Raw genomic sequence first — 21,538 nt, 5'->3', positions numbered from 1 at the left:
TTAGCCTACTTTCAAAGTACTCTGTGAGCTGAGACCCTATTCAGCTCCTGCTTGCTGGATCTCACAGCAGTTCTCCGATTCCAAGGGTCTCCCGTCCAAAGATCTCCCCATGCCTAACACACCATGAATTGTCCCTTTAAAGGCCTCTTCTGCCAGAGTCTTAAGTAATTCAAGAAAATAGCAGACGACAATGTTTAAACTAATGCAGATTATTATTTTTTTAGCCTCCAGTCCATAATACACAATCATCACTCGAAAACACACAGACTTTGTTCTGTAATTTAGGCACACTGAGCAAAAAATGGTGGTTAATTTTTTTTCTGCATACCCAAACATTTGGAAATACAGATGAAAGCTATTTTGTATATCAACAGTTTATGTACTGATGTCTGTAAAAGTAAACTATAAACCAGGCTTGCATTCAGAAAGACTGTAGCATCCTCTATGACAAGAAAGCAGTTATCTCCCTGTGAATAAGTTTTCAAATCACTTTCAGCCTCACTTCAGAAACTCTGAAAATTACCTTGAGTGAGAGGACCAGATGTCAAGAGATTAAATAATTTCCTGCTTGCTCTCCCTCGAGATAGCAAATCATCTCACATTCCACACAATGAATTCAGAATAAGTTTCCCAAAAAGCCCAAATAAAACATGTAAAATAAATACACAGCAGGGCAGACAAGATGAAATTAATGACTACTTGTGCTAAGAGTCCTTTGCTTATGCAAAGACTAAGGCACGTATGCACCTGAAGCAGCAGTGATTGTCTCCTGAGCCAAGTGAATATTGCATTCTTACCATGACATTAAGGATGTGCTTATCTTGAGCTTCGTGGTCTAATCTCTCAGCAGTATAGAGCACCCCAGTGCTGGGATCAATTCTGAATTTTCTCACGCTGACTGTATCGATGCTGCTGTGAATAGTGTAGCTCAACTTATGCTTTTCATCTCTGTCTATAGCTTCAATTTGCAGAATTTCAGTATCAGGGAGGATGTCCTCTGAAATGGTGACATCATAACTTGGTTGAGAGAATTCTGGGCCATTATCATTGTTATCCAACACCTTGATAAGAACCTATAGTTAAAAAAAAAGAAAAGCACTTGAAGTTACTGAAGTCTAGCTAGATTACTGAATAGGCACATAGGGAAATGGAATTTACTTCAGGTGGCTGATAATGTTATGCTGCTGTATGGTGAGACACATCATTTAATATTAAATGCTTACTGTTCAGATCAAAAGAAATAGTAAGATACGACTTTGGAGGCAAAATGTTCCTAATTATAAGACCTACTCAGAGCTTGACAAAGGAGTCTGTATTTTCAGTGTCTATAGACTTGGAAAAGTATTCCTACAATAGTCAGAGGTCAAGGTTTTGCCATCCCTTACAACTGCTCTGGTTACAAGAGACTTCTAGAGCTATTATGGGATTTCCTTTCCCCTTCGCTATTAATAAGGCTATAAGGAAATCCTTTCCATGTTACTTAAATCTGCTTTCACACAATTAAGATTTGGCTAAATCCTGTGTTGTTTCCTGCCTGATAAATTGCATTGGGACATACCAGCAATGTCAAATCATGACAGAAGTGGAGACTTCAAGTTGCTGTTACACCTTAGGCTGTGTTAGGACACTTGATGAGGCAAGAACAGGAGACATGACCCAACGACCATGCAAGCCCACCCCACACAGATGAATACATACCACCAAGGACAGGTAATCTCAGGGCACTGGTGACAGGATTATTTTTATGGTTTCATCCTTGCTCTTCCTTTGTCAGTGATGGTTGCTTTATTGCAGACTAGTTCACTTTCCCCTCTAACACCTATTTGCCTCCCTTCTGTTGCAGTTTATGAACAGTAGAACTTCTGCTAAAAATGTGAATGAACGCTGTGCCATCTGCTTCAAGTCTGTCTTTAAAACCTCAGTATTGATCCCTAAAGAAACTTGGAGAGGGGGAAGGCAGCCAGGATGCTGCTGTTGCTACCTATTACACCCAATTCAGTGTATCACAAGCTGACTCTGGAAACTAATAAGAATCACTATTTCCCAAGCATTGCCTTCCACCAAAAGTTATGTGACTATGCGACGTTATGCATGTGTGGCTCCAATGAGGTTTTGTGTTTTCACCACTGGAGGAGTCACTCCCTGGAGAAAATTTGCTTTCCAGACTTCGTATGCTATAGATTACTTTGGACAGTGTGGCAGCAAAACCCTTGACAAACTATGCAATACTGAAAGACCAAATACAGAGTTGCTTTTTTTTCAGTACTGGAAACAAAAATTACCTTTTGCAGAACATGCCTGTGAAAGGACACACCTAATTTTACAGCGAGTGAAATGGAACCGTCTTTTTCTGCAAAGGTTTTGAAGTAAGAAATAGTCCAATGAACAACATGGGAAAGGCCATGCACAGGACTCTTCCCTTACACTAGGAGACTTAACCCATCCTTCATGATATTTTCTTTGTTGTTCTGAAAAGTACTTGGCTCTTTTTAAAGCAAATTTTATTACTTTGCTTGATCAAGCCCTGTTCACCCATACTTTTTTAACAGAATAAAAATACAGCTATACTTTTACTGCAATACTGCACAAATAGACGCTGGCCTTAGAGAGAAATGCAACTTTAGATTTCCATGATATGTGGAAGGGTTTGCAGAACACGTTACCAGAAGGAACATGAGCAATTGTAAGCAGCAGTCATAATGAACTAGCCTGGGAACTGTTTAAAAGACAGCTGAAATAAAATGCTCTGTAAGTTAAATGGCACAGGACTTTTATGTTGAGTGCATTCCATACGATTTAATTTTCACCAGATTATGGTACGCCAGAGTGAAACAGGGCAAAGCCTATATTAAGTTATGCCTCAGTCTTGGAGAGATAGCAATAACATTAGGGGGAAATATACATTGCTGGACCTATAATAATGATGAAGAGTTACTTAGCTTTTTATATTTTTGCTGTTGCTACACAGTATATCAAGGAGTGTTTCTGATCTGACTGAGGGGAAAAAAAAGCCAAACTCACATCTGAAAAATATGTGAAGAAATGCATTTTAATATATGAAAGAAAGCCTGAGGAAAAAATGAAAGCCTTCAACTCTAATAGGACACAGAGCCAGTGCTGAACCACTTTTGTTAGTGTAAGGAGGAGACTACAGCGATGAGTTGGGATAATTTGATTACCACTGTTTAATACTTGCACACCCTCAGTCCTTGCCAGGTACCACTGTAACACGGCTGGATTATTTTACTGCTGCATTGTTAACAGATACCACCACAACTTGTTTTACTGGTAATTAGTGACCAAAACTTTTGTCACGTATCATTTTAGATAGTCTAACAGAGAAGTAAAAACTTCCAAATGGATTTGATTGAAAATACCAATTGTTTGATTCTGCTAATGCTAGTACAGCATGGTCTACCTCGAACAAGAAAGCTGCCATGTGAGGGACAGGCTTGTACCTGTGAATTTGTTTTTAACACTGTTGCGTGCAAGCTCAAGCTATTATGTAAAGGGGGAAAAAATGCACAGATTCACACCAATGTGTCTACAGCAGTGACATGCTGTTTTGTTTGCGTGGTTTGTGATCAGTCCATTGCTGGCATTCACTACCCCCTATATCTATCCAATGTATTTTAGGATCACAGGAACATTGGGAAAACAGAGGAGGGCATAAAGCTTTATCCACCACAAAGCTTGCACCGTGACCGTGCAAACCACGGCTCTGTGATTTATGCCTTCACTAGACTGCACAAACTAAACAGGGTGGGACTGGATCGGCATCAGAGACCAAGGTTAAGCCATGAGACTATGGAAATTACACTGTGGGTTCACAAAGCAGCATTTCTTCCCACTGGAAAAGGTATAGGCCAATGTTCTGATACACAGATATGGACCATGATGGTACTTGGGGAGTGGGAGGCATGGAAAGGGGAAAACATAAAAAAATTGAAGTCCTCATTTACTGTGGTCATCAAACTTACAGGGAACTATGAACTTAAAATTGCTTTTATAGTTTCCAGAAAATAACCTCTATTTTTTGTCTTTTTTTTTCTTTCTTTCTTATTCCCCCCCCCCCCCCCCCCCCCCCCTTCACTTCATATCTACTGTAAAACTGATCAAGTGTCTGTTTAAGTGGCAGGCATCTTCCTCCCCAGAGATGACAGTATTTTAATGATTTGTCAAGTAATCTACATTGAAATACGCATTATTTATTACATACTCTGCATTTCAACAGCCACTTCCATCTGGAGATGGAAGGCGGTGGGTAAAGAGATGCTAATGAATAAAGAGGTCATTATTGAGTCTCTATCTCTTCTATTAAAGCAGTTAAGAGCATTTCTAATTTTTTGTCAGATGTCCCTCAAAATCCCCGAGAGTCAACTGTAATATTAACATTACGGTCTCTCATTTACTAGAGGGGGGTGGATTTTCCTTGCAACAATAGAAAGTTATTTTATATATGGGAATACTGATTATACAGAGCTCAGTTAAACTCACAAGCTATGGAAAAGGAGGAAATGGAACTCCTTTTATGTTCTTAAAAATGTAACTGTCTTGGGAGCTACCTGAAACAAAATCAGGTAACAGAATATGGAACTTAAGTGCCATTTTAAATAGATTTTAGTCCTTCAATCCTTAAAACATTTTTGAGAAGCAAGTGGCTATTACCCTCATCCTTTGCCCAGGAAAACACTGCCTTGCAGAAAGAGTCAATGACTTAACCAAAGCTACATGGGAAGTACCATGGCAAAGCTGGCAAAGATGTTTTAGGCTTATTTTAGAGCCACCCCCCTTTTATTAGGTCACCTTAAAATGCTACATTCCTATGCAGAAGATTTCCTGCTCCAGCAGGATGGCTTCTGGTAAGGTGTTACTTAAAAAAAAGGGGCAACCTTTTCCTTTAATAATAGACAACTGTTACACTGACATGGACACCAGGCTCATAGAAAACCTGATCCTACAAACACATGCAAAGTTGAGTAAGCCAAATGCCAGCAGATTGTTAATATGAGGAAAGTTACTCAAATTCATTTAACGGCTGCCAAACTTAGGCATAAAATCTTGGCACTACTGGCAAATTTCCCATTGACTTCAAAAGGGCCAGCACTCTGCTCCTTGAAGCCTTAAGCTTTAGCCAGCCTGTAGCATATCTTTCACCCAAAATCAAGTGTTATCCTACTGAAGTGACTCACAGTGTGTAATTTAATACTTCCTTCATATTTATTTCCAAATGGAAGACATGGCAAGAATGAGCTGTGTTGCATAAATATTTTTCATTACTGTGTAGGTGCCTGGGGTATTATGCTGCAACAATAACCATTGTGTAAAATCAAAGACAGGCTTTAAAAGGTTCCCAACACATCTCCAAAAGGTGATGAATGGGAATGTTTACTATTTGTTTGCTTCTAAATAGGGATTCCTCTTTTCTGAGGACTGTGCAAGGTTACTGGCTAAACCACTTTTCATAGACAAACATTAGCTGCAAGTCTTTTTTCCTTGCTCATAAAGCAAGCACACAGCAAAGCAGTCTCTGCCTGGTTATCCTTGAAAGCTCGTATCTTCTCCAGCGCATCGCAGGCTTCAGAAAGGCAGGCTTGCCTCCTTCTGCTTCCATTGTGCAGAGCCTAATTTACAGTCCGAACAAGCGTCTTGCTATAAAAGATTTGCTTCTCCCTGCTCACTTCCTATTTCCCACAGTTAAAGCAAGTTTCAAATAAAGGATTCACAGGCCTCCAAGCTTACAAATTAGGCGAAGTAACACTCAGAGCATTAGCAAAGACTTTGTATTCAAAATGGTAAATGAAAGGCCTAAAGAAATACAATCAAATCAAAGCAGGACAAAACCTAATGCAGGAAGTCTTTCCAAAGCTGTTTTTAATGCTGCTCATCACAAACACCTTTGGTTTAGGCACAAATACATTTGAGTGAAAACTGGATAAATGCCAGGAGCTGCTTTAGACATTTGAAGCTGGAAGAATCTGCTTGGCTAATTGCTCGGTCTGGGCACAGTGTTGTAGTACAACTTATTAAGTGCCTGAATTGCTTAAACTCAGGTTACACTTTTGTATGGGTTTTGAAAGCCCATTTTGATTTAATATTGCTTTCAATAGTGTTACCACACAGCTTTATTTGCTACTTCCTGACAAGTTCTTCTCTCCTCCAAACCCCAGCCTTAACAGAAAAATACAAACAGTTTCTTTCCCAACCTTAGTGGACTGTTATTTACACTGTACCATGCCCCTTGTGTTATGTTAGAATGGGGGGAAAAGTCTTTGTTTCCACAGGCAAGGCACTGCTGAGGCTGCTGGATGGGACAGAAAAAAAATAATAATCAAGGACTGGGTTGGTTCTAGTTGGGAGGAAACATTCAACTGCGCAGAAGTGAAAAACTGAATTGAAACCCCATCTGTTCTGGTCCATCCTAGAAGAGTCCACAGACCCGAACCTCTTCTGGCAGTCTCTAACTAACATCTGATCTACATTTTGGCCATGGTCCTCTAAGAAGAGCTTTTCACCATTCCGTTAAAAGAACCACCCTCGCTTGAGGTGATCAATCAGCTCCTCTTTGTTAAGAAACAGTCCTATAAAGAAAAGGCGTTCTCTGAAAGGTGAGATCATGTTTGGTATCCTGAAACTCACTGCTGAAGGTCAATTCTGACCGGAGGAATAAATACAAGACCACAGCCTTCTGCAACGAGAGACAGAAAGGGACAATGAGCAGTAACTCCTCTTGTCTGCTCCTCCAGCCTGGTTGGCTCCAGCTGAAGGTATTACAAGTGACCAGCTACAACAAATTTTCAGAGGGAACTGCATGTTCCTCTCTGAATGTCCACTCTACTGGGAAACAGTGAGTCCAGATCTTGTTCACTTCTTCAAATTACAGTTTTGCAATAAGGGAAACTGAGGCATTTTTTGCCTCCTGGCTTGGAAGCATCAGCCTTCATGCTTTAAAGCATCTTTTTTATAGTGGTTAGGATGATGAGAAATAAGGAGGAGGTATGAAAATAAGCAAGAAGTAAAACCATCTTCTTCACATAATACCATGCCTCAAGGATTCTTTTCTTAAAAAAAATAATTATCCGCTAGTACAACATTCTCAATAAAAGTGAAAAATTATCATCACTTAGATGATTGTTCCCTACTGTACTCTACTTCTGTGGGTATTTTAACAAAACTCAAGTGTGGACTACACAGAAGTAAATAAATGGCATTCCTATGTTGTGCTTGGATGTAAAACATCTGAATTCAGTTAAAAAAAAAAAAAAAGGCGGCTTTTGGATAAGCCTGACTTATGACTAAGAGAACCTCTAACGTTACACGGTCAAAAGTTTGTCAAGATTGTGGCAGGAGTAGGCATTTAGATGCCATTAACTCTGATTTCTTGCTCTTGAGAGTCCTCTCTGTTCACACGAGGGCAAAAGCCCCTTTCCCAGCCTGAAGGGAGGTGGTGGCACTGGCAAGGAGCAGGGTCAGTGCGGGGAGCTGCTGTCCTGGCTTTCTCCAGCGCATGGGATGCAGAAGCCCCATCCACTCCCCAAGGCCAACAGCTTGCCTGGCAGCTGCAGGAATCAGGTTTCATGGGGATTTAGAGCAAATGTATGCCCTCAGCCTTTAATAAATTACCACGTGGCCTTAAGTGATGACGAATTAAGCTAAAGGAAAAAACCAAAAGCTCTCCCTGGCTAAGTCGGGAGACTTAGCCTTCCTAGAAGTTAATAAACGTGACAGAAGCTTTATACCCACACTTTAAATATATAAATCAAACAAGTCAACATTTCTTCATCTTTTGCTCCCTCCATCGCCCCCCCTCACAGCTGTCCTGCCAGGATGGCTGAAGCTCAGCTGGACAGGCAGCACGGTGAGCGGCAGCCGCTCCCGAAGTCCTGGCGCTTTGGTTCTCACTTTGGAGACTGTATTCCTTTTTGAAATCCTGATCATGCCCAAACCCAACAGGTTTTCAGTTACAAAGGAAGTTTGTGATTTATTTTTTTTTTATATATATAATATTCCCCAAGTTCTTTTTGCCTTTTTTTTCGCAACAGAACACCATTAATACAACAGATTAACTTTAAAATCAAAATTATTTCCTTCCTCTCGCAGTATGGTGGTGAACCACGTGCGAAGTGAGGCATGAAAGCAGTGAACAGTTTATCAGGGCTTAAGGCATGCAGGAACACTGGTGAAGAAACTTCTGCAAGTCCATGTCAGGGATCATGTTACTGAAGCAAGAATCTTTGGCATTTTTACACAGTGTTTTACCACCTCCAACTGTGTAATAGACAAAAGGCCAGAAAGAGATAAAGGAAACAGGTGCAGCAGAATAAAAAGCAAGACTGTTCCATTTGGCATGGTGATGATCAGCTGCTTCATAATAAACCACTGCACTTTGAGAGGGGGGCTTTACATTATTTTAATGTTTACAAGAGGATGACTTTATGTATTTGCTTTCTACCCACTTCCTCTTCTACCATATCTTTCTGCAGCTACACTGAAAAATGCAGGTGGTACTATGTAAACGAGACAAAATACTTACAATGTCATTTTACCAAAACTGAGAACAAGGCCGCTAAGAGCCATCAGTACATGCTTTTTTGACTCTTTCTATGACTTATCTTACTTAACCTATCAGGTTTTTTTATTATTATTATTGTTCTAAAAGGAAATAAAGATGAATAAGGTAATCAGAGGCTCCAAAGTACAGTAAAAAATACATATGAAAGTTTTGTAAAGGGGAGAGATAATTAGGAAGGCCATAATTCTGGCAGCTTTGAGATAATGATCGCTTTTGAAATCTCTGTTGTGAAGACCAAAAGAAACACATTCTTAGATGTTTTCTGGGCCACAATTAAATTCTTAAGCAGTATCCAAATGGAATGGGGAGGTGGAGTAAAGCAGGTACTGTACCCACCAATGATTATTTCACGCTATACTATTGCAGTCGTAAATGACTATCTTAACATTTTTAAATAGGTCACATCACTGTTACAAAGAATGCTCAGGCTTCTTTTAGAATGCAACAGATTTACTGAAATATGTTTTTACCATATGCTTTAATTAAAAATGTGGCTTTTTCATCAGAATAGGCTTTGAGGACTGTCATAGGGGTAAACTTATTAAATTAAAAGCAGCAAAAACAATAAACATAATATCCATGAGAAAAGGAATTACTTGTATCCAGCCTGTTTGAAATTCCCTGTGCTTTTTAATATTTGTTAGGCTGAAATGTTTGCAAGAAAAAAAATGTAGTGTTAGGGATTCAACACCACATTTCTGAAATGTGGACTGAGAGTGTTGCCAAGACTAAAAAACAAAGCAAACCAAAAAAACTACTCAAGAGCTGAAGAAAATGTCTTATGGAAAGGGAACATAAAGAGGTCAGTCACTCTCCTTTGCTTGTCTACCGGAAGACTAGGAACTAGGAGGTGACTTGACTATTCTGATTAAGTGCCTTCCTGGGGAGAAAATACTGTTTTTTAAAGAGCTCTTTAATTGAGCAGAGAAAGGCATAACAGGGAATACAGGCCAGATATAATCAAGTTAAAAATAAGGGATGTTTTTTAGCAGAGATGCAATTAATTACTGAAACTAACAGGGGAAATAGCAGACTTCCTACCACCCAACTGACTATCAAATGATGTTTTCTTATCAAGGGTGGATTATCAGAAGAAATTGTCAGATAGGGATACTTAGAGATTTCAGGGCTGGTTATAAACAGGAATTCAGACCAAGAAAGCACACAATGATTTAACAGTCTCTTAGGAAATCTCTTGGTGGTGTGACTCTGAATACAGATTTACATCTGAACCATTTGAGCAAAAAGGCAAGGTAAAACAGAAGCATCTGCATGTGCATGCATATATGTAAATATAAAAAATGTTTGGGCCTTCCTTCTGCATTATAAAGAAGCAAACAACATCACAAACTTATTTCTTTCATTTCCTCTACAAACCACATTTAATCTGGGATTTGAGGCTGCACACAGGCGTCCTCTACCAGTATGTATTTTTTCCTATGTGTCAAATAATACTCATGCTATAGGTATGCTTATACATGGGCAGTAATTCAGATGTAGGATTTCAGGCCTTAGCTAATCCATACTCCACAACTCCACTTGGTATTGATGAATTTTTCTCTTTGGAGTCTCCCTGGTGCCACTTGCACCGTAGAGTCCCTGTCCTTGTGCCATGACCCTGACCCAACTCCAGACTGGTTCCCAGTGAAGAGATACCCAGGCTCTGAGTCAGGGTCTCTCTGACAAGGATGTGTCAGAGCCAGCGTTATCCCAGCCCTTCACGTTTATCTGACCTGACTTTTTAATTGCTGAAAGGCACTGAGCCTGATAAGCAAGCCTGGTTTTAAAGGGTTCACTGGGGCTTTTCCCTCAAAGACAATGTAATTGCAGGCAGTGACACTAAAGGAGAGATCCTCTGAATTTTAAGTTTCACCTCTGAATAATTTCTTCTCTGAACAATTGATCCTGTGTCCCACATTTGGGTCTTGGGAGGATAAGAGGTATAAACTCCATTTAATACAATCAATAGCAATATGCCCCCACACTGCAGAAGCACTATTGTATTTTGGACCATTATGGGGTAATACAATTGTCAAAATCTAAGCTTCACTGCCTGTGACAGGGACTCCCTCAGCTGGAAGAAGGCAAATTACTTTTGTGTGAGCATGAAGAGGACAAAAGGAGAAATAACGCTTTGAAACCTTCAACAGCCAATCCTTTACAACCAGACGGAAAGGCTCTGGAAAATATCCCCTCCATTAGTTAATGGTGGTCTCAAAGGATGAGGTTTAATCTGAATGGCAAAATTATTAATTTTTATATCATATACATTCCACTAACAAATGAAAAACTTGCCAAGAAAGGAATGTGATATTCTACCTGAGTCGTGGCAATGTTTGTTCCATCGGTGACCTCCACAGTCATATTATATATTGACCTCTGCTCTGCATCCAAGGGCTTTGCAATGACAATAGTGCCCACTCCCTTCTCCGCGTCGAAAGAACTATCGTAATTCCCTCCTAATTGTTGCACAAAAATACAATTAAATTAGCCATGTCTGGAAAATTTCCATTGAAAATGTTCCTAGAAGTGGGCATATCTGTTTACTGGCATCCATCTTAACGGCTTGCCTTAGCATATACACAGTACATCTACTGATACTTCTTTGTTCATAACTCAATTATATTTCAAAGCAGTTTGTATATTGGAAAGCAGATATCATTAAAATGCACTGCAAGAAAAAAAAATCTAGCAGTATATTTAAGTGAACCATAACTGAGTCTATAAAAAGAATCAAATGGCTATAAGCCCATAAGATGTGTGCCCTTGTAGTTTGGATAATGAACAAGCACAATTATCTTTTTGTATAAAAATCATTTTAAGAAGATTTTATTCTGCAAATTTTATTTTCAGGGAATTCTCACTGATGCTCGTGGGTGAAAAGACTGGCAACCGAGTCTTGAAAAATTACAATTATGATCAATTTAAAAAATGCAAATAGAGATTTGTTATGTTAATTTCAAGGACAATGAGAATTACTGGCAGCAAAGGTCAAATTCTACTAGTCTTTTAGGAATTATTCAAACCGATCTGACAGGATACACATCCTAAATTCCTTTCCATTAAAAGAACCCTCATAAAGCACTGTTCTGAAACTAATATCCCCCTATCCTGTCACACACTGAATGATGCAGCAGTGGGAAAACCCTCCTGAGTCTCCAGTAAAAGAAAAAAAAAGGAAAAAGAAAAAAAAAATCTATTAATAAGTAAGAGAAAGCCATACATAATTTGAGATTAAAGGGTTACAGGATTTCTCAGCCACAGCTACAGTTTATAAAATAGAACCACTCATTACGTTAAAAAATAAAGCACACACTCCCTGCTGCTAAGCTGCTTATTACTCACTCATCTATAAAGTGGAATTTGTTATGAGTTGACTCTGAAATTTCTGGAGTCTGGGGACAGGGAGAGGTGGAACACACTGCTGACAAACGAATTTTGAGGTATATTCATCACACAGCAATGTAATGCACTAGCTACAGTCTCTGACAGCCCAGTTCCTACAAAGCAGAAAAGGCTTTCAAACCCCACTGGTTATAAAACTTGTGTAAGAGCTGATCAGATCTTTTGAGATTAGATCCACTGGTAGAAAAACATCCATTCCATTGACTTAGCTCTCGTGCAATATATATGTAGAGATACATGTTTGAAAGGCTGGTGTTTGATCGTTGAATGGCTCTCATTTTAGGGTGGGGGACAGAGAAGAGGACAGCCTTCCCTGCTCTACCATCAAGTCTTGCACCTGCATGGTTTGTTGACTGACAACAGGCATTAATTTCAGAAAGTCATGCATTTAGGGAGAGGGAAAAGGCTTGGGCATTCCAAGAAGCTGAAGTTTAACAGTAACCACAGCAAAATCACAGCCCCTGAATTCCTTATGTTGAAGAAGTCCTCACTTTTCTCTACCTCTTGCACAGGCTATTGCAAAGAAAGGGGAAGGTAGAAAAGTGCTGCTCAACCCGTATCTGCCTTGGAGGCCATTCAGGGATGGGGAGAAGAAAGAGGGAGGAAGAATAAGAGTGCAGGTGACCTATGCAAAGGAAAGGCAGAACTGGTGAACTTCTGCCCACTGAAATAATCCAAACGTAGTCATTTCAGATGTGCCAACAGACTTCCCTATGCTGAATATATGTATATACATATATACAGCTCTAAGCCTAACAGATGGAGCTGTGGTTTTCCAGGAACACACTGACACTGGATCTGCCCTGGTTTGTGGTGGATAGAGACATTGCTTATTCCCCAACCTAATTCTGCAAGCTCAAATTGCATATTTTTCTCAATTGAGATGTATATATATATAAAGCACACTGTTTGAAACTAGGAAAAAAAGCATAATTGTTCTTGACATTGAAGCAATAGCAAGGTATTTGGACATTGATCCTATCTTCAGTGTTGTTTTTGTTTTATTTTTTTTTTCTTTTTTTTTTGGTTGTTTTTTTTTTTTTAAGTTTGACTGGAAGAAAAAGATGCCGTCTTCCAATTAATGTTTTAAATTGATTTGCTTGAGAAAAATCATACCATAAAAACCAACTCTGAAAAAAGCCTCCTTTGAAGAAAAGAGTTTGAGATTCTTGCAAGGAAATCTCTGCTGAAATGAAGCTAGCCTTGGAACAGTAGGAACTTTGCAAAGAGAATGTTTCATATTGATAACCATGAAAACAAAATGAAAGTCTATACTTCAAGATGCTTAATAACCATCTTAATGAGTGATCAAAAATTATATGCTATCTACTGGCATATGCTTTCAAAGAAACCCTGCCTTCAATACTTCCAAGAAGTAACATGGAAGGATTAGCAATAAATGTTTTAAATTCCCTTCTTCTGTTGGCTTAGAGCTGGGTTTGCAGGGTACTGTGGAGTGTATTGCAGATACACTGACTTCTTCAAGCCATTTTCATTAAGTGAAGTATATTTTTCCCCTAAAATAAGAACTGAATCCATCATATGAGTTTTTTGTGTTATTCACATCTTCGGAAATGGTCTAGTGACAAGCAAATAAATCTTGGTTGCTAGCCACCCCAATCTAGCCTACACTTGTAACTAAACAGGCAATGCACTTTATTTTACACTGATTCATTTTCTATTAAACAAGGCGGAAACTGCATCATACACTGAGACAGAGATGAATCAGAGAGCATCCAGCTGTGAGATTTGTGATTATAATCTCTTTTGGAGTGAAAACCTGATTTATTCCTGATTCAGCCTGGTACTTTTTAACAGACCATGGTCAGATGAAGAGCCACTGAACTTCTGGGAATACTGCCTGATACTGGGTCCTGCCTCTCATCTGCACTACTAGAGGCAGTCTGGAAATGCTTCGTACTCCTCCTCTGCCTTCATATACCTACACAACAGGTTCTCATATGATGAATGCTTCTTGCACTTAAGCACTGAAGAATAATTAATGAATTGGGCATAAATGCTAAAGTCTTAAGAGTCTTACAGACATGTTAAGTCTATGCAAGACCTACTATGAAGCACCCAGACAAGCACCCAACACAATTATCTTTGAAAGACAGGTGCTGGAGAGGCACGGAGAGAGAGAAAACATTCTTGTGTAAAACAAAAGGACTCCTGTCTTAAAAACTCCTGCAGCCAAACTATTCTGGGAACTCCATGTGAAACCACTTCCTTCCAAAGGTGCTCATGTTGAGGTGGGAGGACTGAGCCCGTAGGAGGTGACAGCTGGGAAGGTGACAACTTCACACATTTCTGGGGTACTTGAGGCTGGTTTTCAGAAGTATGCTGCCAGGTAACTACCAACCCTTTTGAAGCGAGCTCAACTGCAGTGCTGTAAGCTCCCACAGTATCAGTTTTACCAATGTTACTAGCGGCCATTTAACATTTCCTTTGATCACAATCTTAGGATGAAAGGGGGCTAAGGATGATCAAAATTTTGTTCAGCTACTCAGTTTTATTAATGTGAATTTTTATTGCTTATTCCATTTTCCAACATATGGCACACACTTCCCTTTTTATTGTCTACTAAAACCTGCTTTCAGATACAAGATATGTAGAAGCTCTCTTTGCTAATGTGCTTGCAATTGCATTAAGAAAGAAATATTTCAAATGAAGACAATGCATTGTGAGTTCCTCGGGCACTTTGGGAAAATCAACAATAAAGAAGGCAAGATGACTGAACTGACAAGTTGGACAGACAGGTTGTCCTGAGAAAGCATTTTGACACTGAATGACCTCAGAAAGATGTGGATTAGCTGTTGTTTGCACTACTATTGCAGGCTAAGATGTCCCGCTGATATATCTTCAATACAGATTAAAGACTTCCCTTAAAAGACCCTGATTAAACTGAAGTGCTTTGAGTGGGATTTTATGAAAAGTCCACATCTACTTGCAATACCATCTTTGGATGAGAAGACTTACCATGTTGGGATGATATAAATCATCTAGAAAGTGCTTTTTCTCTCTAATTGACTGCTAAGATTCTCAAAGGAACCTAGCACAGATAGTTATGTCTACACTTGGGACACCTAAAGTTCAGTGAGATGAATTCCACCCATACTTTCTTGAGATCGATATTAATGCTCTTGCATAAGCCCTGGAAGCATTATACTTCTACAATTAGGCAATTTTTTTTTAATGTTATCTGAAACCATGTTATAGTTTATATAGGACTTCCCAATTTTACTCTAGCCAATTTCAGCTGTTACCAAAGTCAGGATGCTATAGAAACAGCCCCTGCTATGAAAGATCTTACTAGTTGGCCCTCACTACAGCTTCATGAGACCAGTCTAGCACAGCCTTAATTCTCCATTTAACAGACGGTACAGTGTGGTCAAAAAGGAGATCTCAGGGAACTGAAATAAGACACCTCTGAGCCAACAGACTATATAGGTTGTGTCCTTGGTACAGAGTAGCCTTGGTTACATTTTCTGGCTGAATCTGGAGCGTTACCTTCATTCTTAGCTTGTTTCTTGGTCCCCTACTCACTGTAAACAGATTTTTCTTCTGACAAAAGTCCTACATGCTTTGGAAAGGATTAATTTCCCTTTTAATAAAGAAGATAGTTTTTAAAGAAAGAAAGCACTGAACCTTACATGTCTAACAGGAGAGGATCTTCTGATGTAAAGCTTGCCACTCATTTGATGCAACAGACAGGCCAAGGGAACTTTCTGAACTGTTAAAAGGGATTTCTAAAGGTCACCTGGAGAATTTGCCTAAGCCAAGATACAATGCAGATCTTGCACTCCCACAGAATGCGGACTCTGCATCTCTGTCCCTTTTGAATCTCAGTGTTGGGATTTTTTTTTATTATTTTATTTTCGAGCATATTCTGCTTACATTTTGACTATTGAATTTGCTGCAAGCAATTATATTTTTTTGTGTAGTGCTTCTCCTAGATGGGGTTCCTTCTGGGGAAGATCTTGGGCCTCCCTATGTTCCTATCAGCTGCCGATATGCAGTTAAAGATGGGATTATGCTGATGTGAGAAATTATTTTCTCCGCTAAGGGAAAAAACCATGTCAGCAAATCTGGAGGATTTGTATACAAATGAGTCCCCTGTGAGGGCCTTTTCCCCTCTTTTCCAGTGGAATGTTCCAGAAGAGTGGGATTGAATAAACATCTCAGAAATACATGAAGACTGTGGAGAATCACACTTGTTCAGTCTTAGATGCAAAGATGGATCACACTGAATTCTGGAGGACATCCCCAAACCAAATACAGCTCAAACCTGGGAAGAGTCTTCCTTGACTCATGGATAGCAAAGAGCATCCATGCCCCATGTTCAAACTTAATAAGGCCAGGATATACTGAGATCCTCACACAAGTCTCCTTTGGCCTACCATGCGATCATGGGCAAGTGGAGAAGAAGAGAAATACAGGAGATGATCTAATTTAGAGAATAGTCCTCTAAAACACATCTCAGGGCAGAGGAGATTCTTACTTGTCTTGTCCCAAAGTGAACTAACAACACCAAAGACAGTGACAATAAATTGGGCCAATTGCTACAATTCTCACATTGCTCAGAGCAAAGAATCAGAGGAAAATGCAGAAAACACATTCACCCTGAAACTCAAGGGCAAGTGAAAAGTGCTTCTAGGATTTTCAGGAAAGCAGCAAAGCCACCATTTCCAATTTTTCTGTTTTCAAAAATGATTAAATAAATTTAGCAACTGTCTAAAGAAATACAAATTCAACTACAGAGTTTCGTTAAACATAACATGATAAACATCAGTAATATAACAGGCAATTATTTATTCTTCTATGTATGCTATTGTGCTAAGAGAAAGAAAATAATGCAAAGACTGAATTTTCAGATACAACTATTGTAAGGAGAGTCAAAGCCTTGGGTTTGCTGCTAAGAAGCTGAAGGTAAGGGCATAAAAAGCAGAAAAGAAATCAGAAAGGTATTTCAGATAGTTCTCAGAGAAGCTAATTGAAAGGAAGCTAGCAAGCTACATGTTTTTGACATTAATGAAGATTTGCAGCACTGAATTAAATGTATAATTAATTAAAAATAATAGATATTAAAATTATTGTCATTTAAGCACACTTGATTAAAAGTTCTGATGTGCTTTTAAAGTTTGGTCGCTCTTATTAAGGCATAGGCTGGGAGAAGAAGGAAAGGTAAGAGTGAGGCCTGTTTGAAGAATCAGGGAGATGTTGTGCAACATGCTACTTAAGCAAAAACCAGCACCATGCAGCTTAGCTCCAGTGTCAAAGTAATCATCACACCATTCCCACCACTAACAAAGGAAGAGACAGAGAGGGCTCAATTTACCTGGGAGAAATAAAGATCCCTGACTTATTTTGGAGTTCCCACTGGAAATTAGTTTCTCATCAATGACTGATTACATTTAACCCAACTGAAACAACCTACATTCATGTCTTTCACATTGTGGGATCTGCATGAACTGAGAATGGCGTTGAATGCAGTCTGAAAACAGAAACCAGGTATGACATCTCAACCATTCCCAATTAAACAAACAAACAAACAAACAGGTAAGCATGCTCTTCCTCTCTAGTCCATGGAGAGAAGATGACCTCCCCATCTGCAAGGCACTTTCCTCTCTTGGAGCTGATTAACTCAAGAACTTAAACATTTATTTTAAATGTATGTAATTTAGGTGCAAATTAGATGCTGAAGTTAGGCAGACAGAATACTACACAGCCGAACTTCATCCGCCCTCCCACCTTTTCTTTTTTAGGTGGGAGAAAGTGCATGATATGCATTAAAAAAGAGGTCCTCTGGAATTCCAATGCCCATTTAGTTTGAAAAGGTCATAACATAAAGGTCAAGCTGCAAACTCTATATTAAACCATGCCTCTACATAAGCCTTCAGGGCTTTTGTTGACATTACTGTGAACTGTGCACCAATGTCCAAAATCAAAAAATACCAGATGGAGCAGGATGAGGTCTAGGTTTTACAGCAGCACAGAAACCACCTCCTGCATCAGCCATCCCATGCAGCTTTCCAGAGACGACAGCTAACTTCTACTAATAACCAAGGGCCTTCACTGGGGTTTTCAGCACTAGATCTCAATGTTCCCCCAAAAGTAAAGGGTCAACATCTTTTTTCCCAACATGACAATACTGAGGAGCAAGGAGAAAAGGTATTTTTTGATAGTGACACTGACTAAAGGCAGGAAAGATAATCTAAACATATAGTGTGCTGTCTATAAACCTCTTGGGGTGGGTTTTCTCTTTGCACCTTGTATGCAGTGTCTGGAACAACAGGGTCTTCTGTTGTTCCATGGAATTCAATGCCCAGGATTGCTGGCTATTCCTACTGCAGAAAAGGGTGCTGTTGCTAGCGCTATTATTTATAACAGCAGTAATATTTAATGACAACATTCATATGGTAACAGTACCACACTGGATGGTCAGGGTCACTGACTTCTCATTAAGTCTAGGGAAGCTCTGTCTCCATGACGCTTCGCAGTGATGCAGCGTCTTGCAGCATCAGGAGCTACAGCCTATAGGCAAACCATTAGAGTTGTTTAAATACCAAAATCTTCTAAACCATTTGAACTATTTTAGCCATAAAGGTCATATTAAATGACAAATTAAAGGTTTAAATTTCATAATGCTCTCCCTATCACCTCTGTTTGTTAGGCAAAAATTAAATATTATACGGTGTTGCTTGATTGCAAGTGACTCTAATAATATAAAAGAACACAGTGGAAGAGTGAGGGCTTCTCTCAGTGCTTAACACAGGCAGCATGTTAATGAGAGTTGGTGAATTTGCCAAGGAAAGGACTATAAGGCCATGAAAGGCAGAGGAGTCCAGAAAAATGTTCAAATGGGAAAAAAGTGTCAATAACATCAATAAAGATGGATTTCTCCTGGGAGGAAGGTTAGGGTCAGTGAAGAAGACAAAGAGAATGTAAACGTTAGCTAATAAATTGCATGTAGCATACTGAAACAACCAAGGGAATGGGAGGAAAACTGTAGGAAACATATGCTGTCCTTCCCCAGGGGCTAGCAGGAACCCTAGAACATGATAGTAGCTTTGGGTTTAATTTTAATGTAGTTGGCACATTAGAAACCGTGCTACAAATTCAAAGAGGAAATGTTGCTGCTTCTGTCTTTCATCTGCACAAATTGGCAATAAAAGTTGGATGAAAATGACTCTGACAGACCCTTTCTCTTGTGGTCCTTGTCCTTCCTGTTGGCTAAACCCATCCTCAAATAGCTATGCTGAAATGAGAGCCAAGCTCAATCCCTGTAAACAAAGACTGCTGATGCACCCTTTCCACTAAGTCTGTGGCAAAGGCTTTTTGTTTCTGTAATCTTTTGTATAGTATTTGCTTTACAACACTTCATTTAAATAACACCACTTTGTGCAGACACGGTGTTTTACATCCGAAGGTATGCAAACATTACACACAAGTACCTGCAAATATTAAGTAGCACGATAACTTTGCAGGATCATTCTGTTGCTGGGGAAAGTCTCATTTTGGACATGCTAAAGGAGTTGTTTTAATTGACATAACTGAATCGGCAGCAGAAGCAGGACAGAAATGCTTAGGAACATTGACTCCTGTTTTGCCACTGCAGCCAAGTGAGACCTTCTACTCTCTGTCTTTTTGGCAGCTACATCCTTAGTGGCATTTCCCTGTGATTTTAAGACTTCTATGGCTTCTCCTCCTCTTCACTGAGGATATTTCTCCCTCCTTATTTTCATAAGCAATTTTATGTATGGCAATTTTGTGGTTGATATCTCACATCAAAACACATTTCTCTTTTTCAGCTTGCATTCAAGACAAACTTTTGGTGGCTCCATTTGTAACCCATATGTTGATGCATCCCGTTCTGTTTCACAGTTAAATGGATGGCACTGGACTGTGAAGAGTTTGAATTAATTATTTGTGATAAACTGCGGAAAATCCGTGAATAAAATGATAATAATTGGACACAAATACGGTAAAAGCTGTCATAGAAAGGAACGCAGCACATCCATGTGTCGCATTGCATCCTGTCACAGGCACTTATGAAAGATGTAATATAAATTGTCTCAAAGAACTTGCAAAAATAAAAGGCAGCCTGGATAGTTGTATTTTAGCAAATGTGTTTGCACTAAGGGTACCTTCTGTTGAACAGTTCTGCCCACAAGCTGTCTGTAGAATATAGAACATCTCTCGAGCATGCTTGCCACCTTGAAGCAGGGCAGTCGGAAGCAGAAAAAAAAGAACAGAATGCAGAAAAAAAGGTGAAGAAAGAGAGAAATGAGGGACAGCAAGTCTAAGTACCATAAATACATTTAGAAATGAGATTAGCAAAGTATGACAATAGAATTTAAATGACAGACAACATTAAGATTGCAGTCAATAACATAGTATGAAAAAAAACAATTCAGCCATACAGCGCTTTTTTCAGCTTAGCTAAGGAGTCATAACAAAAGCAGGAATATTTTCATTATTATTATTGTTATCATTATATTAAAATAACATTTTCATTTCAGCGTTATGAAAGTGGCTTTAATGGGGGGAGGGGGGAGGGGACACAGTTCACAGTTAGTTTTCTTGCTCTCAAAACCACACATCCGTATGCTTTGCTTCTTGAAGTCTCCTCCTCACACCACTGGCTCCCAACTTACCAACAATATCAAACCAGAGAGGAATGTTAGATGGCTGCACAGACACCACCCCGACGATTTCTGTCACTTTGTCGCTCTCCATGACGGTGAAGTTGTAAAAGGGTTCATCAAAAGTCAGGGGCAAGGGTGAGGGCGCAGGCTTTTTTATCCACTCAATGTGGAGGCGTGCAGTTGAAGATTTTTGGGGCCGGCCATTGTCCACTGCTTTTATCTGGCAGGTACAAACAAAAGAGGATTCAGACTGAGCATCCCAGCTTGGCAGTTCAGACCTTATTCTATCACACGACGACGATCGCTTGGAAAATGCCCTTTGTAATTCTCTTCATAAAATCCCACAAAAAAAAAAAAAAAAAAAAAAAAAAAAAAAAGATAAGCACTTATTTGTCAGTTCTTATTTTTTTCCATTACACTTTGACTTTTCACTGAAAAGACTGATTTTGAACTGACATGTTTTGTTTTAGGAATGCTGGTGTGAGGCCTCCTGAAGATGCAATTCAAGCACTCCCCACACAGATCCTCCTCTCCAGAACCAGCTTCCTTCTCATTTCATCTTCTATCCTGATCCCTCATGCAGCAAATCTGGGAGCTTTATAATGACCCTGTGGGACATCACATGCTTGTGAAACACGCTCACACAGACCATGTTTGATTGCTTTTAAATGGCATCTGCATTGCAGATAAGACTGGTATTCCTTGTATTGCCTTCTTCAGGACCTTTAATTGAGTTAAGTAAGTTTCAGATCATTTCCCCCGTTCTCCAAAACAAATATAATTTAAAATTTTGCCATATTTATTTTCCTTGCTTTCTTCTCTCTGCTGTGTTCATTAAGAGTTGCCCAGCTTGGTGCTAATTCTTTCTAATATGTCCTCTAGAGGGATGGACAGACTTGATACTTGCCTGGCA

At 39.4% G+C, this 21,538-nt stretch overlaps 1 protein-coding gene across 7 annotated transcripts in view; it reads right to left on the bottom strand.

Annotated features, from left to right (window-relative positions):
* FAT3 (FAT atypical cadherin 3) overlaps window positions 1-21,538 on the bottom strand; it is a 419,023-nt gene that overhangs the window by 88,170 nt on the left and 309,315 nt on the right. For 5 of the 7 annotated variants that reach the window (XM_056328383.1, XM_056328385.1, XM_056328386.1 and 2 more), the window contains exons 6-8: window positions 20,635-20,845; window positions 10,892-11,031; window positions 798-1,073 (exon numbers count right to left, since the gene is read on the bottom strand). In XM_056328383.1, coding sequence (XP_056184358.1) covers window positions 798-1,073; window positions 10,892-11,031; window positions 20,635-20,845 — 627 coding nt within the window. Of the gene's footprint in view, window positions 1-797; window positions 1,074-10,891; window positions 11,032-20,124; window positions 20,194-20,634; window positions 20,846-21,538 lie in introns of those variants that run through there. The other 2 variants (XM_056328389.1, XM_056328388.1) reach the window with 2 other exon arrangements.

This window comes from Falco biarmicus, chromosome 2 (genome assembly GCF_023638135.1).
Source record: "Falco biarmicus isolate bFalBia1 chromosome 2, bFalBia1.pri, whole genome shotgun sequence".
NCBI lineage: Eukaryota > Metazoa > Chordata > Aves > Falconiformes > Falconidae > Falco > Falco biarmicus.
The sequence above is the reverse complement of the archived record's forward strand: the minus strand, read 5'-3'. Positions and strand labels throughout refer to the sequence as shown.